This window comes from Carlito syrichta, unplaced genomic scaffold, assembly GCF_000164805.1.
Source record: "Carlito syrichta isolate Samal-C Ts95f unplaced genomic scaffold, Tarsius_syrichta-2.0.1 Scaffold306767, whole genome shotgun sequence".
NCBI lineage: Eukaryota > Metazoa > Chordata > Mammalia > Primates > Tarsiidae > Carlito > Carlito syrichta.
Window position 1 is genome coordinate 532,309 of NW_007250863.1, and position 14,904 is coordinate 547,212.

Consider the following 14,904-nt stretch of genomic DNA (forward strand, 5'->3'; position numbering starts at 1 on the left):
AAGTACATGACTCTGAGTTCTTTCAAATCAGAGGTCATCAAATATTTGCCACTTTAATAAAATCCTTAAAATTCGAAGTGAAACAATTTTTACTTCAAAAGATACAAGAAATTAAAGACACTTAATATGCAAAATGTAATCAATTAGAATAGTTTCTACTCCCAAATGGCCAAAACATTGTAAATCCAGCAAGATTATACTACTTTGAAATACTACCAGACTTTAAAAGCTGCTATTAAACATAAGAACCTCTCCAACTGCATAAAAATTCTTGTACATCCATATCAGTCATCAAAAGCTTAGAATAGTATTTTGAAATCAAATTCTAAGATATTAAAATATTCATTTAATTACAAAGTCTCACTAAATTCTCAGAAAATAGTCTTAGTTGTTAACAAAGTTATGATATTCAATGCCAGTTAATGGTGTTTACCCCAATACAACCTTAAAGAAATGCTACTATTTATTATATAACCCCAGCAATCTTAATGCCTTCTGAATCTTATAACTTTCATTAAGAGCTCTCCTGACCTGAGTATTGTTATAAAGTAATGAGTATGATATATAGCTAACAATTATTGAGAGCTTACCACATGCCAAACATGTGGGCTTAGAGCTTACTGATATTATTTCATTTAATCTTTACAATAGTGCTATGGAGAAGGCGCCATGATGCTGAGACAATGGATGTCCTGGTTTTGTTTTATATCCCAGAGGCCAAGCATTCAAATGAACATTAGTCTTTCAAATGTCATGAAAACTATACCTTATTGCAAAATTTCTGCTCTTGCTTAAAACCTTAAATTCTTCATCTGGAGATAGTTTATGCATCACTGAAGAAAATGTCTCATTGTTTTATATTTATATCTCATTTTGAACTTAAAATGGCACTAATCAGTTTGTACCCATCTTATTCCTCTGTACTGTAACTTAACTCTAAATTGCTTTTGGCTCTTCTCAAAAATCAAGTTCATTGTCCAAAGAATTGAGATTTGTGCTGGGGTCCTTTATAAGTAAGTTACAGGCTCCAAAGATAAATCCAAAAGGGAGCCCTATTATTTTAAATAATAGAGTACTGCTAGAATAAATAATATTTCATAACAAAAAGCAAACATACAGATACATTTGGGGGCATGCACACATTTACTTATTTAAGCCACGTAACAGCCATATATCCAAACCTGCTGCAGGGTTATGATGGGCTTACAGATATTCTTTAACTAAAGAATCTAACCCCTCTAGCAAAATGGTTTTGAGCATCTATTTATAACTTATTAGAGGAAGACCTTCCATCTGACTTTCCATGCTCCCTGCTCTTAGACCAGCACTGTCGTAGAAAACTCCCTGCCAAGGCAAAAACAGAAAAGTGATTATGCAGCAGGTTGATGCCACTGTTGTGGTTTCCTTGATTCATTAGAAGGACTTTCATTAGAAGGCCCATTTTTCTTCTTTCCTCCTAATTTGCTCCAAGCTTCCCACTGTGTATCTGATAACTAGCTAAGAGATGTTTACTGATAAACACTAGAACACCTTGTAACAATCTCCACTAACAAAGAATTACAAATGCTCCCTGTTTAAAGGAGTCTAATGTTACAAAAAGTCTGTTCCACCCAAAAAAAAAAAAAAAAAAAAAGCTCTTAAAAATATTTTATAGGAGGAAAAATAAAACATTTAAATAGAACTATAAAAATGGTCTATCTCCAAGGGGAAATCAGTAGATAAGTTTTCTTTGGAAGACTCAGTTTCTTCCAAGAGGAAATCAGATGATAAAGTTATCCCGTTTTTCAGTGGTAATTATTAATATTTACTTGTAATTTCTTAAAAATTAATTACTGGCATAACTCTTGTCCCCACTCTATGCTCAATTCTCAATCTATAGAAGTGCTGTGATATACTTTGAAGCTATATTTAATTCCTGAAGTTTGCATGTTTAAAGTTATCAGTTTTAATTTATCCTAGAGTTCCCCCACTATAAGATTTTTAATAAAAAATATATACATTAAAATAGCATAACCCCCAAATTTTAAGAACAATTATGATACTGTTGCTACAAGAAAAACCCTCTCCAGACTTGGGAATGCAAAATGTTCAAAGTATTTACATTTGTAAATAATCATCTCTTGGTTCACATTTTCCTTCTTACTATTTCCTATGACATGGACTGATCACAAGTTAATAATTTCACGAAATATCCCCAAAGCAAGTAGTTAAGCTAAAAAGATCAAATGTTCTCATTCGAGATACACTTTAGACAATTTTTAAACTAAATTTTTATTTTAAATTAAAATACAGCCAAAACCCGATATTCTAATACAATTTCTGGTACTGGTCTCATTAAATCTTCCAAGTTGATTTGTTCTCTCTCTTCATTCTCCCCCTGTTTATTTATCTGTTTAAGGATATTTCTACTGATGTTCTCCCTGAGTATTGTGCATAATAACTAAGAAAATATAAAAAGCTACATTAAACCTTAATTTCCTATTTTATACATTTAGGACTGATAAAAAAAACTGCATAGCAAAACAACAACATATTAAAAATTTAAAAAACAAACAACAAAAAAAACCCCAACAACAAACACCAAAACCAACAGATTTCTCTGCCCTCTGAAAGCTTATAAGATATAACAAAGTCCATGACACATATAGTTTTCCTGTTTTCTTCCAACTAATAACTAACATTTTACACAGCCTGCTACAGTTCATAAAGTACTTTCCCAATTACAGTCACCTGCAGCAGATGGACCACATATACGAAGTTGGCCCATTCATGTTATAATGCTGTATTTTTACTGTACTTTTTCTACATTTAGGTATGTTTAGATACCATTACCTACGGTATTCAGCACAGTAACATGCTGTACCAGTTTGTAGCCTAGGAGCAATATTCTGTACCATCCATCGCCTAGGTGTATAGTAACCTATGCCAAATTTGTGTAAGTACTCTAGGATGCTAGCAGAGTGACAAAATCGCCTGATGACACATTTCTCAGAACATATCACCATCATTAAGCAATGCATGACTGTATTATTTGATCCTGTCTTCCTAAAAACATGTTTAGAAATTTTGGAGTTGAGGGAAAGCGGGTAGAGAGAGTACTACTCCCCTAATTCAGCATCCCACTACTTTTTTTCACAGAAGTCCTTTATGTGCCTCACCAGCCCCAGCACCCATCCAATCCACCTTATATCCACACAACAGACGCAATCCTTCCACATCAGAACTAGTTCGCCTGCCCTCCCCTACCAGCTAACAATGTCACATCAGGCTGGTAGCTGTGGCATCCTTACCTTCCTGGTCTCTTCCCTCTCTATTTCTTTTCACTGACTGCTCAGAGCCACACAGTTTAAAGTTCTTGTGTATATTTTTCTGCTATTGTTAACCTGTAAGTATAGACTTTCTTTTGCCTCATCTCTACATGTCTAAAACACACCAGCCTTTAAAGCCTAGCTCACATATCAACTCCTACATGAAGCCATCCCTGAATCTCCCAGCTTGGTACCACCCAACCTGCTGCTGAGTCGCATACCATCTCACATTTCACTCACTGTACTACGGTATCACCAACATCACCTTATTTGTCAATAAAGCCAAAGGAGAAGAAACCTAATCTTATGCATCTCTGTAATCCCAGAGTACCCTAAAAGGATGTCTCACAAAGGGCAGGTCCTCAAAAAAATTACCCATTGAATGAATAAATGATGACTAGAAAATGACTTAGACCACTTGAAATGAGTGTTTCAGCTAAAGGGATAATAGACTTCAACATTTTAATTAAGGCCAATTTAATTTTGCTTTTAAACTTTCTATTTTAAACTTTTTACTTAAATTTAGACCAATTTAAATTTTAAAATATATATTTTAATAATACAAGACCTCAAATACACACAAAAGTTCAGAGAATTATATCATGAACCTCCATGTGCCTGTCAACTCAGCTTCAATAGATATTAAAACATAGCCAATCCAAGCAAACTCAGAGCCAGGAGGAACTACAGGTTGATTTGAGCCCAAAAGGGTATAGACAGGTGGCCTGTCCCATGTCACAGGGCTACTCAGTGGCTCACAAAAAGACAAAAACCTATGTACTCCAATCACCATCAGAATCCCTATATAAGGCTCCCTAAGAGATACTAAGAGAAGTTAGGGTGAAGAATAAGAATGAAAGAAAACCTTTTCTCAATTAATTTTTGATTTAAAAAATGCATGTGAGAAATATTGGGGGGGGATTTAGTTTTTTATGCTATATAACAGCAAGATGGCAAGTTTGGGTATCAAAAATATCTTTACTTACTGCTTATTTTGACTCCAGCTGAACAATGTCTATCATAGATAAACTTGTATGATAAGTGATCTTCCTTCAATTGGAGTTATGGTTTTCACATTGTTCCCCACCTGTGTGACACCCCTTTCCTTAGAATATCAGAGTTCCAATACCCTCTGGGGCCTAACACTGACCTCATCCTCTTTCAGAATGTGGAAAGGTCTGATATGGATAGAGAGATCTCTGTATCTTTTCATTGGGAAATGAAGTAATTGATCAGATGCAAATGTGGCCTACATACTCAGTCCACCATCAACTCTAACCCCATAACACCGATGTGTAGTATCAGTATCCCAGGAGACCAAAGAAGCCTCAGGTCCATCAGCAGCAGCTTATTCTGCTCCAGAAACTAGTACCACCTCCTTCTTCCTCCTCAATCCAATTCTTCCCTGGCCTAACCAGGGGTCAGTCCCGCACCTACTCAGCCCAACATTAAACTAACACCTTCATCTGCCTCAAGACTTCCAGATGTATATAACAGTTTGTGTTTTGGGTATATAACAACCTTAGAAGACATTTTCATGTTGTGATTCCCTAACTTACATTCTAAAACATATAATTATGACTTATACGTAACTTCTGATAATGAGGTTTCTAACAGAGTGGGTCACTAGGATACAGTCTTTGTTAACAGAAGTATTAACTATGTAGTGAACATTCATTCAAGTGTCTACCTACTGCTGTTGTTGATACAAACTGGAATCTAGAAAAATCTCTAGGTGACAACCTTATTTTTTCAACCATACTATAACTGGGAGCACAAATATCAATACTTGACCAAAGTTCAGAAAGTAAACAAGTACATAAACTTAACTATCTCAGGCTTTCCATAAAAATGGATACTCTCCAGATTTTAACCAACAAATAAACCTCTCTCTGCACTCTGATTAGTCTTCTCTAGAAAAGTAACATCTAATTTATGTTAATAGCTGAAAATATAATTCTATCAAGGATATTAACTACCTTTGTTTATGGATACTTCATCAGTCCACCTGCAATTAAATCCAACCCACAAAACTCCTCTGTAATTCATTTATCAATAAATAAATATTGTGTTGACTATGATGCTTTATCACACTGAAAAGATACAGGTTATCTGTTCAGTTAATTTTCAGGTCTTTGAATAGAGAGGATTTGCACTGGAGGCTCTGCATTACACAAGTAATTCTGTGGACCCTGTTCAGGTGTTCAAACATAGGTTGCCAGACCCCATGGACAGTACAGTTTATAAATGCAAAACAAAAAATGCAGCAGCTCCAATTTTAAGAAGCTCATTTTTGTGACACATGAAGATCAAACTTCCACTTTCTCATATCAAATTATAAAATTAACTGTTCAGTGTCTCAAATGAAGTCTATTAAAATAAAATCCTTCAAAATTGGTATTTCTAGCATCCTTTTTTTTTTTTTTGAGTTGGAGTCTCACTCTGTCACCCAGACTGGAGTGCAATGGCACATTTCCCGCCACCACAGCCTCGACCTGCTGGGCTCCAGCGATCCTTCCGCCTCCGCCTTCCAAGTAACTGGAACTACAGGTGCGTGCTACCATGCCTGGCTAATTTTTAAAATTTATTTATTGTAGAGATGAGGTCTCACCAAGTTGCCTGGGTGGCCTCCAACCCGCGGGCTCAGGCAATCCACTCACCTCGGCCTCCCAAAGTGCTGGGGTTACAGGCTGAGCCACTGAGCCCGGCCTCTAGCATTCCTTAAAAGTGTTACAGACACTCTTTTAAGTATAGAACACTTAATTACCCAATATGGGGGTATAATTAATTTATTAAAAAGTTGGATTTTTATGCATTTGATTGTACATAAAAAAAAGCAGAACTGTAAACAAAAGTTAATTACTGCTTTTAAATACTACTGTTAAAGTAGTTAAAGAGGAGTGTACTGATGTTTGAAACTTACTTTGAAATACTGTATCAAAAAAATAAGATGGAATGATAGATGAATAAATAGATATGTGATTATGAAAGTAAACTGTTAACTGTAGACTCTAAGTGGAGGGTATGGGGGGACCCCCAAAAAACTAGAACTTATTTATAAAAAATTGTGTATTTATTCTTACATGTTTAAACTTCAGTCACCTTCAAAGTACTCATTTGATGCAAAATACACCTATCGAGACATTTTTTCCACTACTCAAAAACAGTTCTGAACTCATCAATTTTGATACCTTTTAGTGCTTCTGCCATTTTTTTGTTTCACCTCTTTCACACTGGCAAAAAGTTTGAGGTCTTTTTTCACCAGGGAAACAAACAAACAAAAAAGTCACTTGGGGCAAGATCGGGTGAATAGGGAAGTTGGGGCATGGGAGTCATTCTGTTTTTTTGGGTAAAAACTGAACACTCAGTGCAGTGTGGGCAGGTGCATTGTCATGGTGGAAGAACCAGTCACCTGTCTGCCACAACTCAGGACGTTTCTTCTGCAAATCATGATGCAACCTTATCAAAACATCCAGATAAAAACTTTGGTTGACTGTTTTATCCAGAGGAACAAATTCTGAGTGTACTACAAAGGGCCCACCCTCCAAAAGATAATTCTGTTTTTTGGGGTTCCCTTTCATATAGGTGTTCACTGTGTAATTTTTTCAACTCCTCTGTATGTTTGAACATTTTTATAAAACAATGTTGGAAAGAAAAAAGCTTAAGGTAATGTTCTTAAACTAGGTGCTTACAGCAGACTCTGGGCTCTTAAGATTAGGAACTAGTAAGAAATATAATAGCACAAAATTATTTAAGACATACAAAATGATATTAAATTATTAATATATTATGGTAGCCATATATAAACATACATACAAAAATAACAAAAGGAACTATACTAAAATGCTAATAATTTAAGGTTTTACTATCCTAGGTTAGTAGAACTATGGATGATTTTTGCCCCTTTATTTTTCTAACTTTCTGTAATATAATCTACTTTTTTTTTTTTGAGTCGAGGTCTCACTATCACCCAAGGCTGGAGTACAGTGGCATGATCACAGCTCACTGCAGCCTCAACCTCCCAGGCTCAGCTGATCCTCAGTCTTCCAAGTAGCTGAGACCACAGGTGTGTACCACTATACCCAGCTAATTTTTTAAAATTTTTGTAGAGACAAGGTCTCACTATGTTGCCCAGGCTGGTTGTGAAATCCTGGGTTCAATTGATCCTACTGACTCAGCCTCCCAAAATACTGGGATTACAGGTGTGAGTCACTATGCCTGGCCACTATAATCACACTAATAAATGCTTTCTGTGCACACATAAAATACATATACGAATAGCTGAATGTATTTTCTGGAAGTGCAATGAATATAAAAGAAATAGGAAGGGTGACTGCCATGTCTAAATTTAGGAAAAGGAACAAAACATATATTGGTGTTTTGTTGTTGTTGTTGTTGTTTTTTAGTCAGAGTCTCAGTCTGTTACCCAGGCTAGGGTGCAGTGGCACGCTGCTCACGGTTACTGCAGCCTCTACCTGCTGGCTCAGATGATCCTTCCACCTCAGCCTTCAAGGTAGCTGGAACTACAGGCGTGTGCCACCACACTCAGCCAATTTTTTGACTTATTGTAGAGATGAGGTCTCACCATGTTGCTCAGGCTGGTCTCGAACTCAGGCAATCCTCTTGTCTCTGCCTCCCAAAGTGTTGGGATTACAGGCGTGAGCCACACATCCAGTCAAAACATATATTGTTTAAAAAAAGGGAATTGTGGTTTTACCTCCCTTCTCCCCCATCCTAACCTTTGGATTTTGTTTCCTCTTGTTTTTTATTCAAATACAAATATGAGTCAACCGTGAATGTAGATGTCCCAAATCAACACAGTCTATCGCTTGTTCATTCACATACTGGTAGTAGATTAAGGTAATGAACATATTCAGCTGACACAGCCAGCTACAGTCCATAAGTGGAGGTAACATTCACAATGGAAAAAAGCACATAAGTCTACTCTAAGAGAAGAGAACCTATTACAAGCCTATTTTTTAAAGAACCATTAAGAACTAAAGCAAATGTCTTATAAATAGTCTAATTTCCTCTATCTGGGAGAATCTAGTTGGTTGAGTCCCAGTCATTTTGAGATGGCAGCAGAAACCACATTAAGTTACTTCATTCCTTAAGTCACAAGGGGACATGTGGATTTGAGCCCCAGTCACTCTTAGACAAGTCACTTCATCTTTCAGTGCCTCACTTTCCTCATCTATAAAATTAGGGCCTGCTAAGGTTCCTTCCAGCTCAAAAATTCTCTGAATTTCAGGCAAGAAGAAACACCGGCTCTAAGAAACTGAGCAAGGAATAGGTCTTCTTGAACTCTACCCAGTCCATTCTTGGATAAAGAAAATCTGGCAGCATAAAAACATGTAAATTCAACTCCATGGAATGCCCTACACCCAAGAAGACCTAAGCATCTGCAGATAGGATGTGGAAACAAGGAGACACAAGATCACCCCCATATAACTAATCATAGGAAACATTTTCAGGGCTTTTTGGGGAAAATTTAGGCAATCCCCACCTTGATGGACTCTAAACACACTACATTCCATTTTTGAAGCTGCAAATAAAGATGACAGAAACATTTATTAACTATAATAAAGAAAAAAGTTAATACCTGAATGTGTCTACTGCTTTCTTCACATCTACTTTAACTGTAAGTAATTTCTTCCTAAGATTGACAGATGAGGGTTTCACATCAGAAAGTTTTTGACTTTTATCAAGTTGGTTACTGGAAGAGTCGCTCTCTTTTCTGAAATCCCCTTCTCTTTTTTCCTTCCACTTGTCATTACAGGGCCTCAAATCAACATCATTTCTACTTGAATGAGGACAGGCAATGTAGTCTTTCTTAGATGGCTTAAAAGGTTCTTTGACTTGCCCATCTTGAGTCTCTCTCTCTCTTCCAGCATTAAAACAATCTAACTCTCTATTTACAGGGCCTTTTTGAGAACTATATTTTCTATCTTCTTCTTTAGAGTACTTCTGAGTTCTCCAATCAGAAAAGTTCTGGTCCCCATCTAAGGGTTTAGGACGTTTGTGACGATAATCATAGGATACTTTGGTTGCTGAACTGGTCTCTGGGTGTTCCCTCTCAATGTATCGGTAAGTTTGGGGCCCAAGGTTCCACTGGTCTTTCTTCTCTTGGTAAGATGGGAGGGAATGCTCGGGCTTCCACTTTGGGTTCCTGGCAGGCTCTCTGTTTTCATACCTCTCCACGTCTTTAGGCCTTTTTGATGTGTGTCCATATTTTCTGAAATCACGATCCTCAGGATACCTGTGTTGACATAAAGCAGTTTACACTTGCACTAGACAGAAGAAAGTGAGAATTTATATGTGTAGAATGTTGGGCAGCATGGCTTTAAATGCAGAATGCAGTGGCAAGTTAACCTATAATCCCTCAAGCCAATTCACAGAAGCACAAGGCAGTTAAAAAGGAAAGTACCATCTTTTAAAAAATATTCTAGATATCAATATTATTTACTCTAAGAAATATTTCACTACTACCAGGAGACCATAACTAAATTACAATGCTTTTTATCTTTTTAGACAAAAGCTTTTCAAGGTGGTTATCTTCAACCATAAAGTAAACAGAATTTTTCATTTGAAGCTTTATACCAAATTACCCAGGTTTAATGTTTTCCTATACCTCTTCTGAAAAGAGCTCCTTGTCTCAAAGTCTTCAGAGCCTCTTCTAGGTGACTGGGAATATTGTTCTTCTTGTATCCTCTGGTGCCTCAACTCATCTTCATGCCAGTTTCCTTCAAATCTAAAAGAATCTGCTACTGACCTCTGAGGTGGTTTCCCTCCTTTCCCACTTCCTCTAACTCTGTGGTCATCAGGAATATACCTTCCTTGCACTTTCTGGGGATAACAATTCCTCTCATGCTCTTTATAGGGTACACCTTCTGAGTATTTGTGCATATACTGAGATCTTCTGTTACTGTCCCATCTTCCAGGCGAATATCCTCGGTGAGGCTTATACATATAAAAACTTTCTAAAGAGTTTCTTCTTATGTTAGGGGAAGGCGATCTATGTTCATAAGATCGGTAATATATATTTCCACGAGAGGGAATCCTTGGTTTACTCTGTCCATGTTTCTCACTGTCCATTCTCCAAGTGATGGGTCTTTTTGGATCCTTCCTATATTCACAGCCATAATGCCCATGAGAATGTCTTTGCTTGTAGTATTCAGAGTTTCTAGGTACTGGTGATAAAGACCTATATAAATAGACACAGAAAAGTATAATCTATTTAAAGACAATACACTAAGTTTGTCTAATATAGCCTATCTGAAACATTTGCTTTTCCTAGAATTCCACTGCTTCTTCCATTCAAATTAAATTAATCAATTTGCTATATCTGCATTCTCAATTGTACATTTTGGGGTCTTATTATGGTACACCCAATTCAACAAGCATACTCTTTCCATCTGCACTAATGTATTCCACGTGCTTATCAAAATGAACTGAGCATATCTGTCCTATTAGAGGAGGACCAAATTAGGTATATAGCAGGATCCACTTTGGAAGATTGCTGACAACAAAGTTCTGGCAAAAGGAGATGCAGTGACTTCAAAGGGCCAGTCAGCAAAAGTTTACATCAGGTTCAACCGTCACATAAGAAACAAGCAAGTGGGCTATATTCACACAAATAAATGTGTGGGAGAGTGTCTGGAAAACTGAACATGTCCTCTGAAAATAAACCAGATTCTAAGATTTAATGATTCTATAACCCAAACCCAGATCCAGAGTTTCTCCAACTGATTGTCTGTTTTCTCTACTAAGGCTGTATCAAGAAGCATAACACATATACTTAACTGGGGAAGAGAAGGGGCAGAAGACGGTCTTAAGACTTGAATCGCATGCTTACCTCCTCCATAAATACTTCTAATATAGATAAGCTGCTTTTCTTTCCCAAACCTGTGCCCTTACACATAAATGGAAAGATATGCTATCCAAACAGCTTGTAACTTTGATGGAGGAATGCTTTAATACAGCTATACTACTCTCACAGAGTAGTAGAGCTGTATAACGATCTCCAAGTATCCTTTCTGTAACTACCTTCTCCAGTACCTCAGCATTGCCAACACAGAGCCTTGTATTCCCACTAAGGAGGAAGGTGCCTGTAACCAAGGAAACCAGTCTGGGTTGCCTAGATTTAAAGAGAGAGGTGCGTCACTATCTAGAACATAACAAAGTTCCATTTTGCACCTGGGGACCTTGCCCCCATCTGACATGCCCAATTTCCTTGTCTCCTCCCTGAGGGCTTAATGTCTTCTGATGAGGAAGCTATCCTTTCAGCTTTTGTGATAGACCCTCTTAGAAGCTGCCATGGAGCTGGAGCAACCATGAATGAATCCCTTTCCTTCCAATGATAAGTCTGTGCCCTCCTTCACGTACCTCCTGTGACTTATATACTGGAGTTGACAATACTGCCCTCTGGAGTCACCAAACTAAACATACCGGCAAGTGTCATTTAGCTGAAGCAGAAACTCTGCCATCCAGCTAACTGGCTATACCTCGTCACAGGAGAAAACAAGTGAAGCCTCTGAGGACTTCCCAGAAGATCTCTTTCATTCCTAAGGCGAAAAGCTGATGGCCAAAGACAGAGGACTTTCAGACTGGATGAAACACCCAATATCTTACTTAATCCTTCCTTCACATTAAATATCGCTTTGCTATTTCACTTTACATCATATGCCTTATTGCATAGCACCCTTTCTTCTGATGGTTGCTAGAATGGTTGCTATTGTTTTTGGTTCTCCTTGAGGGACAAAAAAGACACAAGGAGTCTGTTGGGAGATAATTCTCTACAGTCTCTTGAGTTCTGCACGCCTTGCAAGCACCTTGTGAGCAGAGGCACTGATAGCTTTTGTTCCAAGGCAAACAGCCTTGGAAGACAGAGATAGGGTCTTCCTGGGGACAAAAGGATGGTTTGTTTGCTGTCCAGGATAATAAGATAAATGTCTCCTCCAAGGCAAAGCCTGGGAGGGTTTGTAGCCCCTGATAAGGGCTCCTCAACTGTGTCCTAGGCCCGCTGCCTGCACAGTAACCTCTCTGTTCTGGAGTATCCACACAGCTAGCCTCTCTGCAATGATGGCCCTCAGGGGACTTACAGGGTAAGGGGCCAACAGGAACATAAAGCTCAAGCTATCTGCTGTACTATGAGTAATAAAGGCCTTTGTCTCTGACCCAGGAGTGCCCTGTGGCATGCTAATGTGGGAGTTTACAGTAGAGTAAAATATCAGACCCTTTATAGTTCTTAACAAGAAACCAGAGAAGGAATCTGGAAATCATGCACTAAGCTTGGCAGGGTCTCTTGTGCCCCTCACCAGGGCCTTGTGTGTTATTAAGAAAGTACCTCTGTGATACCCTCCATGTTAAAATCATTCACTTCTTTACAGTCCCTTTGCTTCCTAAAGTTCCTTCCCATTACAAGTTGGTCTTGCAAATTACAAAATAAAAACTGTTGAAGAAATGATTGATTAGTCACTGTATAACCAAAATGAACAAGCACAATAGCCAAGTTACACTAACATGAAAAATCTTGGTCTGCCTTTTGTATTTGAAATCATGGTCCTTTTTTAAGTCCTAGAATGTACTAGTCTCGTTTACAGCTCTATGCCTTTGCTCTAGTTCTCTCTGTAACTGGAATACTTTTCTTCACTCTTTCTGTCTTTAGAAATTCTACTCATCCTTAAATTTCCAGTTAAAATTTTTTCATCTCTTCTTTGAAGACTTTCTTAGCATCCTCCTTTCTCTTTCACAAAAGTAGAATTATTCCCTCCCAGTAGATCCGGAATACTTTTTCCCAAACAGTAGCACAGTATTTTTTCTCATTGTACTGAAGTTGGCTATTGGCTATGCTTGCTGAGGCCATGGAAGATAGCATATTTGACTTTGTGACCCTAGAACCTGCCTATAGCAGGTGTACATTAAAGACTTGTTAAATTACTCCAATCTAACAATATATACTATTGATGCTACCAAGCAGGAAGGAGGAGAGCTGGCTTACTACTGAACTATTCAAAAGTCTTTTATTCTGCCATAAAGAAGAAATAGGAAACTCCCTATTTTCTAACTGTGAATTTCTTTAAACATATTGATCATAAAAAATAAAATGAGGCCAGGTGTGGTGGCTCACGCCTGTGATCCTAGTACTTTGGAAGGCCAAAAAGGGAAACTCACTCAAGCCTAGGAGTTCGAGACCAGCCTGGACAACATAGTGAGGCCTCATCTTTACAAAAAACTAAAAAACAATTAAGTCAGGCGTGGTGGTGTGCACCTGCAGTCCCAGCTATTCAGGAGGCTAAGGCAGAAGGGTCACCTGAGCCCAGGAGGTCAAGGTTGTGGTGAGCCATTATCATGCCACTGCATTCCAGCCTGGGCAAGAGAGTGAGACTCTTGACTCAAAAACCAAAAAAACAAAATGAAATACATACTGAAGAGTTCTAAACTACTCACAAATTCAAAAAATATAATGCTCTCAAGGATGTTTCTTATTTTTTCCTTGCTGTGGCCATGGCATTTCTTTCTACTATGAATTAATTCTAGCTGCCAGCTAGAATTAAATAAAGCTGTCAGCTCCTAAAATCTAGAAACACAACCTCTACCATGATAAAGCACCTACTGTGAATAACCAGGTATCATGATCTTGTTAAAGTAAGTTTGTACCAGTACTGGTGAAATGGAAAGTCACAGCACATCCCAAATCCAAGCTTACTCTGCTAACTAAGAACTGCTCACCTGTGTTTCCACCTGGGGGATCTAGATCGTGATCGTGCCATCCTTTGACACGTGAGCCACTGTCCACTTTTTATACTGCAAAGAAGCACAATATTAGCAAGTTTGTAGAAAGAGCCTGCAATTTGCTCTAAAACACAGTGAATGCCATCACGAAAAAATTACTTCAACTCCCTGTGCCTCAGTTTCCTCATCTGTGAAATAGAATAATAATAATAGCACTCTTCCTATTGGAATGTTGTCAGGATAAAAATGAATTAAATTGGGGATCAGCAAACTTTTTCTGCAAAGGGCCAAACAGTATCTATTTTAGGCTCTGCAGGCCATGTAAGATCTCTGTCACACCTGTTTTTTTCTTTAAAAAAAAAAAACATCGTGACCCACCTGGGCAACTTGGCGAGACCTCATCTACACAATAAATCAGAAAAATTAGCTGGGCATGGTAGCGTCTGTCTGTAGTTCTGGCTACTTGGAAGGCTGAGGCGGAAGGATCGCCGGAGACCAGCAGGTCGGGGCTGCAGTGGCCGGGAGCAGCCACTGCACTCCAGTCTGGGTGACAGAGTGAGACTCCAACTCAAAAAACAAAACAAAACAACTATTTAAAAATGTAAAGCTGGGCTCGGTGGCTCAGCCTGTAATCCCACGCCTTGGGAGGCTGAGGTGAGCGGATTGCCTGAGCCCGCGGGTTCGAGACCTGCCTGGGCAACTTGGTGAGACCTCATCTCTACAATAAATAAAAAACTAGCCGGGCGTGGTAGCGCGCGCCTGTAGTTCCAGCTACTTGGAAGGCTGAGGCGGAAGGATCGCCGGTGCCTGGCAGGTCGAGGCTGTGGTGGCCGGGAGCGGCTACTGCACTCCAGTCTGGGCG

General features: G+C 38.4%; 1 protein-coding gene across 2 annotated transcripts in view; it reads right to left on the minus strand.

The window, feature by feature from the left end:
* The window catches only part of BCLAF3 (BCLAF1 and THRAP3 family member 3), a 46,323-nt gene extending 32,214 nt beyond the window's left edge, over window positions 1-14,109 (minus strand). For both annotated transcript variants that reach the window (XM_008063346.1, XM_021715169.1), the window contains exons 1-3: window positions 14,040-14,109; window positions 9,940-10,512; window positions 8,911-9,567 (exon numbers count right to left, since the gene is read on the minus strand). In XM_008063346.1, the coding sequence (XP_008061537.1) occupies window positions 8,911-9,567; window positions 9,940-10,512; window positions 14,040-14,080 (1,271 nt within the window). In that variant the 5' untranslated portion in view covers window positions 14,081-14,109. The remainder of the gene's footprint in view (window positions 1-8,910; window positions 9,568-9,939; window positions 10,513-14,039) is intronic.
* Window positions 14,110-14,904: the final 795 nt, after the last annotated feature.